The sequence below is a fragment of the Mercenaria mercenaria genome, chromosome 1 (genome assembly GCF_021730395.1).
Source record: "Mercenaria mercenaria strain notata chromosome 1, MADL_Memer_1, whole genome shotgun sequence".
NCBI classification, from domain to species: Eukaryota; Metazoa; Mollusca; class Bivalvia; order Venerida; family Veneridae; genus Mercenaria; species Mercenaria mercenaria.
In genome coordinates, this window is record NC_069361.1 from 72,286,557 (window position 1) to 72,298,100 (window position 11,544).

Genomic DNA, 11,544 nt, shown 5'->3' on the forward strand with positions numbered 1-11,544 from the left:
TTAATGTCTTTCTTTCTTAAGCATATCCGCAAATTTTTCTGCGACTGCCATAACTGGGGCGTTCGTGTTTGCTGACGTCACAGATGGCAATACAGAGGCATCACAGACGCGGAGATTCTTGATTCCTTGCACTCTGAGATCTAAATCTACAACTGCAGTTGGATCACCTTTCATGCCCATTTTACACGTGCTTGTTGAGTGATAGAAATTATGTGCAATGTGACGTATCATGCATCTCCAGAAATCATCAGATCTAAACTGATGATGAGAACAAAAAGACGCTTCATTGATGCTTATATCAGCGCCAATGCTTTTCATTGCTTCTGTAGAAACTAGTTCCTCAAACATTCGGATACCAGCTAACAGGTCATCTTCATCTTGTTTATTTGTCAGATGGTTTGTATCTAATATCGGGCTATCAAAAGGATCTGTGCTCCGTAAGCGTACGGTCCCTGTGCCCCTTGGATGCAATAAAGAAATCATTGCAACAAATCCAGGTGTGTTTATGTAAGGATAAATAAGTTCTTTTGTAACTGATTCATTGTAATTAAACATACTACTATCATCAAAAGTAGTAGGTACTAAAATCATCATAACATCTGGTCTCTCTTTTCCCATTTTTGACTTGTCTATGTGAAGAAACGCTACAGAGTCAGCTAAGGAAGATAAAGGTCCAGTCCCAAACATTGTGTACTCAACCAGAGACCATAGTCCCTGTGCTTTTTCTTTGTCGAGATGGACTGATTGGTTAATCTTAGTAGAAATGGCAATATTAATTTGGTCATCAAATTTTTCTCCAACAGGTAAGTCTTGTACCAAAGGTAAATCTAAATCTTGAATGTGACTTTTAGGTCCTATGCCTGATAACATTAATAACTGCGGTGAATTGAATGCACCAGCTGATAGTATAACGTCCCTTTTTGCCTTTACAAATTGTTTTCTTCCCTGCTTGATGAAGTATACACCTGTCGCGACCTTTTCTTTTATCTGTATTTTTGTAACAAAACTGTTGACAGAAATGTGAAGATTTTGTCTTTTACCTGGTTTACCAAGGTACTCAAGTCCTGTACTACTACGCACTCCATTTCGGACAGTATTTTGTACACGACTAAATCCTGTCTGACTTTTACCATTATAATCTGTCTCCATGTATCCCATTTCCTTTCCTGCATCTATAAAATATTTAGACAGCGGCGTAGAAAGTGATTCCGACACTGCAATTGGCCCACCTGTGCCATGATAAGCTGATGTTTTCAAACTGGGGATTTGAATATCCTCGGCCTTCTTGAAATAAGGAAGTAGGTCATTATAGCCCCAACCTTTACATCTATACTTCTTTTCCCATTCTTCAAAGTCAAACGGACTGCCTCTCGCGTATACACAAGCATTTATCGAACTTGACCCTCCGAGAACTCTTCCTCTATTCAACAAGGTTGTTTGGTCTTTCAGTCCAAGAAACATTCCATTTTCTGTTTCGCTTTGATAGTGCCATGCTAAATTTGAACGTAAAAATTGAAAAGTTAACACTGGTATATGAATATTCTGGTCATAATCAAAGTGTTCACCAGCTTCTAGAAGGAGAACACTATAGTTTGCGTCCTCCGATAATCTTGACGCGAGAACGGAACCAGCAGATCCTCCACCGATAATGACGTAATCGTATTCGTCACTAATTTTATCCGATACAATAGATTCGCCGACACTTGGTTTGTTCTTATATCTGAAAAATACCGCATATCCTACAGCGAAAACAACTACAATAAGGGCAGTCAGCCTTGTTAACTCCATTTTCTGTTATATAAATGTAAAACATGGATATGAATATTAACTTAAACCAAATCCGAAACGAAGCACTATAAGTCGATCTTTTAACAGCTATTAAACTATCTCTAGAGCTCAAATTGAATGTACTTCTGTTTAATGTTTTGTATAATTTATCACCCGTAACGTAACGTATGAAAGAAAAAACTATATTGTTATAGCATTTGTAAAATGTTCTCCTATTGATGTTAACTAGTGCGGAACGCATGATTAAGTTAGTACATGTCGTTAGTATATAGTGTATATCAAATGCTTTAGTACGTACTGATATGTACATTTTATCTTTATTCTTTTTTCCGTAGTTTATACTATAACCGAATTTACTTTAGATATTTATGACTAACATTCTTTTGACAACTGGACAATTTATCTTAACGAATATTAGTCTTCGTGATTGGTCATATGTGCTTTAATTGATCTCATTTCGAGTTACACTGTTTATACACTTTTATTCCCAGAGAAATGAAAGTCTGACGAAGCACAATTGAAGCTGAAATATTTTTATAGATTTTATAGTTCGGTATCAAAGATCTTCACACTAGTTAAGTTGATATTTATAAGTAATTTATCTTATTTTACTTTTTGACTAATACTACCACAGAGTATTGGAAAAAGACCCTATTGAGCGCTGTGGAATGAAACGCGAGTCCATTGTTTTATACAAGTGAACTGTCCAATGAAATGTTCTCTGTATGTGTTTCGGCAATCTTTGCAGCTGTCGAAAGAAACGTGCGACCTTTGTGTTTTGCACCTGCAGCTGTCGAAAAAAGTGTGTCCTTCGGTTTATACAACTACTAGCAGCTGTTGAAAAAGCGTGTCCTCTCGTTTCTGCAACTTCACCTACAGCTGTTAATACGAAACGTGTCCTCTCGTTTGTGCAATTTCACCTGCAGCTGTCGAAAATAGCGAATCCTCTGGTTTATGCAACTGCAGATGTCGAAAGGAACATGCGTTCTCTGGTTGGTGCAATTTCACCTGCAGCTGTCGAAAAAAAGCGTTATACTCTGGTTTGTACAACTACAGCTGTCGAAAGGAACATGCGTTCTCTGGTTTGTGCAGCTGCAGATGTCGAAAGAAACGTGCGTTCTCTGGTTTGTGCAGCTGCACATGCAGCTGTCGGAAGGAATATGCGTCCGCTGGTTGGTACAGTAGCACCAGCTGCTGTCGAAAGAAACGTGCGTTCTCTGGTTTGTGCAGCTGCACATGCAGCTGTCGGAAGGAATATGCGTCCTCTGGTTGGTACAGTAGCACCTGCAGCTGTCGAAAGGAACATGCGTTCTCTGGTTTGTGCAGCTGCACATGCAGCTGTCGGAAGGAATATGCGTCCTCTGGTTGGTACAGTGGCATCTGCAGCTGTCGAAAGAAACGTGCGTCCTCTGGTTGGTGCAGCTGCAGCTGTCGAAAGGAACATGCATCCTCTGGTTTGTGCAGCTGCAGCTGTCGAAAGAAACGTGCGTTCTCTGGTTTGTGCAGCTGCAGCTTTCGAAAGAAACATGCATTTTCTGGTTGGTACAGTAGCACCTGTAGCTGTCGAAAGAAACGTGCGTCCTCTTGTTGTTGCAGCTGCAGCTGTTGAAAGGAACATGCATTTTCTGGTTGGTACAGTAGCACCTGCAGCTGTCGAAAGGAACATGCATTTTCTGGTTGATACAGTAGCACCTGCAGCTGTCGAAAGAAACGTGCGTCCTCTGGCTGGAGCAGCTGCAGCTGTCGAAAAGAACATGCGTTCTCTGGTTTTTGCAGCTGCAGCTGTCGAAAGGAACATGCGACGTCTGTTTGGTGCAGCTGCAGCTGTCGAAAGAAACGTGCGTCCTCTGGTTGATACAGCTGCAGCTTTCGAGCTGTCGAAAGGAACATGCGTTCTCTGGTTTGGCAGCTGCAGATGTCAAAAGGAATATGCGTCCTTTGGTTGGTGCAGCTGCAGCTGCCGAAAGAAACGTGTGTCCTCTGGTTGGTGCAGCTGCAGCTGTCGTAAGGAACATGCCTTTTCTTGTTGGTGCAGCTGCAGCTGTCGAAGGGAACATGCGTCCTCTGGTTAGTGCAGCTGCATGTGTCGAAAGAAACTTGCGTCTGGTTGGTACAGTAGCAACTGTCGAAAGGAACATGCATTTTCTGATTGGTACAGTAGCACCTGCAGCTGTCGAAAGGAACATGCATTTTCTGGTTGGTACAGTAGCACCTACAGCTGTCAAAGAAGCGTGCGTCCACTGGTTTGTACAGCTGCACCTTCAGCTGACAAAAGAAGGAAGCGTGCATGCTCGGATTATTGCATCTGCACCTGCAGCTTTCGGAAAACACGTGCGTAACTGAAGCTTTCAAAAGGGACACGGGTCGTTAGTATTTGCTGCGACAGCTGTAGCAAAATACGTGCGTCATCTTATTGGTATAGCTGCCATTGCAGCTGTCGAAAGCAATGTGCCCCGTGTGCTGCTTTGGCAAATTCAGCTTTCAAAAGAAACGTGCTCTGTTTATGCTCCTGTGGCTGTCGAAAGAAAAATGCGTCCTTTGGTTTGTGCAGCTGCAGCTGCCGATAGAAACGTTCGTCCTTCGTTTGTGTTGCTGCAGGAATTGAATGAAACTTGCGTCCTTTGCTTTGTACAGCTGTTTTCAGTAACCTGCGTCCTTCGGTTTGTGCAGCTTCAGCTACCGATGAAACGTGCGTCCTGTTTTTGAGCAGGTGTATATTTTAAGTGAAACCATTGAAAGTTTGCCTTTTTTTTTTTGTTTTTTAATCATTAAACAGTATGTAAATTTCAAAAATGACCTCCCATTAATTTTATCTTTATGCAAATTATTGAGTATTGCGTTAGAACATTTATTACATGTACGTGTATATTATAGTATTTATAATTATTATTTCCAAATTGAAAGAGAAAGTTACATGTTTATTGATGACATGTTTTCAAAGAATTAGGTATCGCGCATTACTTTATTTGCGTCTCGATCATATTCATTCGAAGTTGGCTAACATTTTAGACATACTCTACCATGAAAAGGTTACAACAATAAAAGCAATAACAAATCTGAGAAAAATAATTAAGTTCAAAGTACCCATTGAGAAATTTTGAGTTACTGAGTCATTCTCTAGATTTTAATTATAAGACTTATCACGAAAAGTCTTTAAATTTCGAGTAAATGTTACAAAAAGCGATTTCGGATTAAGGAAAACATTTTTTCGTACGACAGACTTTCAGTTTGCTCTTTGAAAAAGTATATATACAATCAATGATTTACATCTTATTGTAACAAATATCTGATGAAAAACCCATTACAGTACAGTAATAAATCACTCGGCAGCAACTGTTAGACAAAGTTGTATTATAGTTTATTGGTCAAGTTTCTTCCACTTCTCCTTTAACTCAACATAATCATTTGAAAAATTTATAGAGCATATCTGCAGTCGTCTCATCTTGATTTACCATATACCGTTGGGTAGTAGGGTTGCTTTTGTTCATTTGTTGACTATTCTAACTTTAACTCAGTATTACCTTAATACGAGACACCAGCTAAGGTACTAAATATTGCAGATATGCAGCACAGCCACTGCCGCCACTCAATCTTATTTTTCAAGGAATAACATCACGAATATTTAGTTATAACCTGTACTAAAAGAAATGCTACATACGAGCTCATTTGCAAGTGTACTTTGTAACGTTTTAGTCTTTAATAGCCAAGATGTATGTTCTTCATTTTGTCACCTTTTGATCATGTACAGCTTTAGGAAACGAAGCTCTTTTCATTGCTATATTCTAACGACGCTAAGGTAAACTAGTGTTTAATTTGCGGACAAAAGTTTAGATTTTTTGGCAAACTACTCAGCACTTTATTAAATTTCTCAGTTTTTGTTAACTGGGAATAGAATAGAACGGAACGAAAAAAAGGTGCAGAAAAAAGTGAGTCTATAGTCTATGAAATTGTTTACTTCATATGCAATACAGATCGACTATAAACTGGTAACTTTAATCTTTGTAACATGAAAATAGATATGCAAAATATCGTTACCGTTTACATATACATATGAGAAACACTTTTAACAATTATGCTGACACTTCATTTGTTTTGATATCTCTGCCAAATGTTGATATTATAAATGACCGATTTATTTTCATAAATTTACAGTTACAGTTACTGTGGGGTAACCCTAAAATCGAAATTCACACAAATGTCCACATGACACATTAAACTCGTAATATTTATGTACTTCAAATTATTTCACACTCATTTTTCAATTCAATTTACATTTGTATTAATAATGGCACATCCTTCATATAAGTTGTATGACGTCACTAATGACATCACATAAATTTGGTGTAGTGGGGCTCAAAAGAACATTTAAGTACTAATAAAAATTTTCAACTTTACTCAGCCAAAATAGTAAAATGTATATAATTGTAGGTAAAAATATTATTTCCACCGAGAGATAAGCATTTGTTCTTTCTTGAATAGATATTGTGTTCCTAAAGTCGAATAAAGCCTCCGTTAGAGAACTTGTGCTTGTTTCTTGATGCAAATCTTATAACCTATAAATACGCAATTTGCAAAATAGTTCACCTGTACAAATGAGGGAGTCTTCTAGCTCTTGACATGTGTGAGGTTGGCCACAAAAATGTTTATTCCTGCCGGTAGCACTACTTTCCACGTAACGACAAGCGCCCAGACTAACTATGTGACTTATTTTTTAAGGTTATCTTATTATAATTTTTACGGCTCAATGAATGTATGTCTGATTGTTATCATTGTAACGTTTCTTTCAAAAATAAAACAATCATTGAAATGTGGCAATATATAATACATTTGTAAAACAAAAACAAAGTGTACAGTTAGAAAAGTTGTGAAGAACATCTTCTGCGAAAATTGAATTTTTAATTACATGGATTGAGAGGTTTGTGTTTTATCGATTGAAATTAAACATGACTACATGGGTCTTCTTACGGATCTGTAATTACACTTTTTTGTAATAACTTTTAACAAGACATGAGTTAACAATTTTACTCTTTCTAGAATCTGGGTATCTTAGTATTATTTCTTTTTAAGTAAAAAAGTAAGGGTCTAGTAAGAGAAGTCGATAAGTATTTAGTTAACATCGCAGACTAAATAATAATGCATTTTTTGTCATCTACAAAAATTGTTTTGTAAAATGAAAGAGATGGCACGCAAAACAAATGACCTGAGACTAATGGGAGACGGATCAAGTTATCCTTGTAATACATGGTGATAATAAACATGAGCAATTATCTTTACACTCATCATACTAAAATAAGATTTCTATATATAGTAAATGTTATATGCATAAAGCTAAAAGCCTGAAGATATTCTTGATGCATATGACAGATCTATACAGATTCTGTCAAACAAATTACATGTTTATCATACATAATCATAAATACATACCATCGCTAATCTTATGGGATTTATATTTATTCTGTATATCAAATGAAGTAGAATAAGATAAATACATATATGTATACGAAGGGTATTATAAATAACATGGAAAGTGCAGTTATAATTTTTTTTGGGGTCCTAATGTAGTGAGATTCGAAATTGTGATAGACAAGAACTTTTGAACGTGACTAAAATTTCTTATCTCAGAACTTGAGCATTATTCTTTCCTATCTATGGAAACGTCTCTACCATTTAAGCGGTCCAACGTCATTTTGATGCATTCTTATCAAACTAAATTAATCAGTACAGCACGGGTTAAATGCATTTTCAACACCTTCCAATAGACAAATAAAAACTGTTCATATGATATCCTGCGGTTTTAATGAAATGATACACTGAACTGTGATGTACCGGTCCGTATCAAGGAACACTTAAATTTTCAAAACGTCACTGAATGTTATTATACTCTCAACCATGAGCTGTCAGCGATGTATGAAACGTCCCATACCACTGATGAAACATTGTTTTCTTCAGGTCATTTAGACCTTATGCAGTACTGCATTGTTCTATTGCAATGATTTTAGGCAATTATCAACATATTTTTAATGGTGTCTAATTTATTAATTTGAAGTTATTAACTTAACTTAGGGGGCCGGTGCCGTTAGAAAATTTTGTCACAAAGAGGGTTCCCGTGCTGGGTGCAGAGAGTCAAGGTGGATCCTGTGAGGCAAACTTGCACCGACCAAGAGGGATCCCGTGCATTAACGAAATCGAAAGTAGGGAGAATGACGAAAACAACCACATAAAATGTATTTACAAATAAGATGGGATCGGTGACTTCACATCTTAGGTACTGGAAACTTTGGAAGTTTCATAAACATTGCCTGATGTTATCTGAGCTGATACCCTCTGTCTGCACTCCATCTTCGTTTGGCCTTGTGTCATTTGATAAAACAAATGTAACGACAAAAAGCAAGGGTATATAGCTACGTCTTCCCGTGGTTCATATGTTTTTATGCACAAACCTGTATTCAGGACGAAAATGTCGATTTTCCGAGCTTCCTAATAAAGCGGCGACGTTGGAGTTCATTGTTTACTAGAGGGTCCTGTGCGCCAACAGAGAGGGACCCGTTTTCTCATTTACCACAGAAAGGGATCCGATATGCATACACACCGTGAAATAAGTATACGCACTAAGCCTTGTGCCTAAAAACACATTTAAAACCTTCACAAAATTTAAATACTTCCAATATATTTTTGGCAATATCTTTATGGGCATAGGTATAAAGCTCTATATTTATCAAATGATTCACATTAAAAAGGAAATTAAGTTATGCCTTAAGTTATATCCATGAAGCTGGGTATAACGCTTCACTATTTTTTATAGCCTAAATCTTCAAAGGTTTTTATCTTTTTTTACATCAAGAAAATATAAACATAGACATTTTAACGAAATATATCTTTAATTGCTTAATATATAAAACTAAATAGTACATATGGCTTATACCTACATAAAGATATAGCTAGGTCACTAATGAGAATAAAATGACCTTACCATTAACAATTGTTCAACAAGGCTTATGCCAGGCCGAAATATTTCCTTATTTGTTACTCTTTTCCCTGCTTTATTGATCACTATCACATAATTTTGTCAGACTTTTATCACATTTCAGACCATTTGTATAGTGCTTAAATCATTCAGCATTATACTTAACTTTAAATATTTTACTACATGATGCATACGTATAAATAATGTTAAAATGTGGTAAATTTATACAACTGTCAATCTGATTAGTAATCATAATTGATGAAAGCATTTTGTTTATGTACATTGCCGATCAAATCAGAATTTTAGACTTTTCCAGAATGCCACCCTAGTAAACGATCTTCAACTGGTTTTTCATAGAAAAAGAAACTAATAAAATATCTAAATATCTAGTTTAACAATTTTTTTTCACCAGTTTTTATGGAAATTGTTCTTTACATGTATACTTGATCTTGTATGAGTCTTTTTTGCGTGTCATTTTAATATCTTTCTTTCTTTAGCATATCTGCAAATTTCTCTGCAACTGCGATGGTTGGAGCGTTCGTATTTGCTGACGTCACAGCTGGAAATACAGAGGCATCGCAGACGCGAAGATTTTTGATGCCTTTAATTCTGAGATCCAAATCTACAACTGCAGTTGGATCACCTTTCATCCCCATTTTACACGTACTTGTTGAGTGGTAGAAATTATGTGCAATGTGCCGTATCATGCATCTCCAGAAATCATCAGATCTAAATTTGTAATGAGAACAAAACGACGCTTGATTAATGCTTATGTCCGCACCAATGCTTTTCATTGCGTCCGTTGAAATCAGCTCCTCAAACATTCGGATACCAGCTAACAGGTCATCTTCATCTTGCTTGTCAGACAGATGATTCGTATCTAATAGTGGGCTGTCAAATGGATCGGTACTGCGCAACTGCACGGAACCGGTTACCCTTGGGTGTAATAAAGAAACAAAAGCAGTAGATCCAGGCGTGTTTATGTAAGGATAAATAAGCTCCTCTGCAACTGACTCATTGTAGTTCGCAAGAGTGTTCTCATCTGTGGTTGGTAGTAAAATAATCATAATATCTGGCCTCTCCTTTCCCATTTTAGTCTTGTCGATGTGAAGAAATCCTACAGCTGTAGCTAAAGAGGTTAAAGGTCCTGTTCCAAGCAGTGTGTATTCTATTGTAGACCATAATCCTCGTGCTTTTTCTTTGTCAAGATGGACGGATTGGTTTATGTTAGCAGAAATGGCAATATTAATATGGTCATCAAATGTTTGTCCAACGGGTACGTCTTGTACAACTGGTATGCCTAAATCTTGGAGGTGAGTTTTCGGACCTATGCCTGATAACATTAATAACTGCGGTGAATTGAATGCACCTGCTGAAACTATTATGTCTCTTTTTGCCTTTACAAATTGTTTACGTCCATGCTTGATGAAGAAAACACCTGTCGCGACCTTTTCTTCTGTCTTTATTTTTGTAACGAGACTGTTGACAGAAATGTCAAGATTTGTTCTTTTACCACGTTTACCAAGATACTCAAGTCCTGTACCACTTCGAACTCCAAACCGAGCATTAGTTTGTACACGACTGAATCCTGTCTGGCTTTTCCCATTATAATCGGACTCCGTGTATCCCCTTTCTTTTCCAGCTTTTATAAAATAATTAGCAAGAGGGATAGAGAACGCATTAGATACTGCAATTGGTCCACCACTTCCGTGATACTTGGACATTTTCAGCCGGGGAATTTGAATATCCTCGGCTTTCTTGAAATAAGGAAGTAGGTCATTATAACCCCAGCCTTTGCAGCCATACTTCTTTACCCATTCCTCAAAATCAAACGGACTGCCTCTCGCATACATACAAGCATTTATCGTACTTGACCCAGATCTTTTGTCTTTCAATCCTAGAAATATTCCTTTTTCTGTTTCGCTTTTATAATTCCATGCGAAATTATTTGACTTTAAAAAGTTAAAAGCGATCGAAGGTATATGAATATTTTGGTCATAATCAAAGTGTTCCCCAGCTTCTAGAAGAAGAACACTATAGTTTGCGTCCTCCGATAACCTTGACGCGAGAACGGAACCAGCAAATCCTCCACCGACTACGACGTAATCATATTCGTCACTAATTTCATCCGATAAAATAGATTCGCCGATACTTGGCTTATTCTTATACTTAAAGAATACCGCATATCCTACAGCGAAAACAACTACAATAAGGGCAGTAAGCCTTGGTAATTCCATTTTTATTATATGAATGTTTGTTTGTTTTGGGTTTAACGCCGTTTTTCAACAGTATTTCAGTCATGTAACGGCGGGCAGTTAACCTAACCAGTGTTCCTGGATTCTGTACCAGTACAAACCTGTTCTCCGCAAGTAACTGCCAACTTCCCCACATGAATCAGAGGTGGAGGACTAATGATTTCAGACACAATGTCTTTTATAAAATAGTCACGAAGAACATACGCCCCGCCCGAGGATCGAACTCACGACTCCGCGATCCGTAGACCAACGCTCTTACCTACTGAGCTAAGCGTATTATATGAATGTATGGATATAGTTTTAACCTAAAGCAATAACGAAACGAAACACTGTCAGTCGATCATTTAACATAGTACTAACAGACATGAAACTATTTTAGACCTAAAATGAAGCTAGATCTGTTTAATATTTTGTTTAAATTTATCATCCGTAAAGTCACGTATGAAATAAAAAAAACTATATTGTTATAGCCTTTGTAAAATATTCTCCTATTGATGTTAACTAGTGCGGGACGCATGATTAAATTACTTGATTACA

At 37.1% G+C, this 11,544-nt stretch overlaps 2 protein-coding genes across 2 annotated transcripts; both read right to left on the reverse strand.

Annotated features, from left to right (window-relative positions):
• On the reverse strand, positions 1-1,788 carry LOC123565385 (glucose dehydrogenase [FAD, quinone]-like). The gene has a single exon (XM_045359256.2). It carries the CDS (start codon positions 1,786-1,788, stop codon positions 1-3), a length of 1,788 nt encoding a protein of 595 aa, XP_045215191.2.
• Positions 1,789-9,228: 7,440 nt separating this feature from the next.
• Positions 9,229-10,989, reverse strand: LOC123565374 (glucose dehydrogenase [FAD, quinone]-like). Its single transcript, XM_053517312.1, has one exon. The coding sequence runs from the start codon at positions 10,987-10,989 to the stop codon at positions 9,229-9,231; it is 1,761 nt and encodes a 586-aa protein (XP_053373287.1).
• Positions 10,990-11,544: the final 555 nt, after the last annotated feature.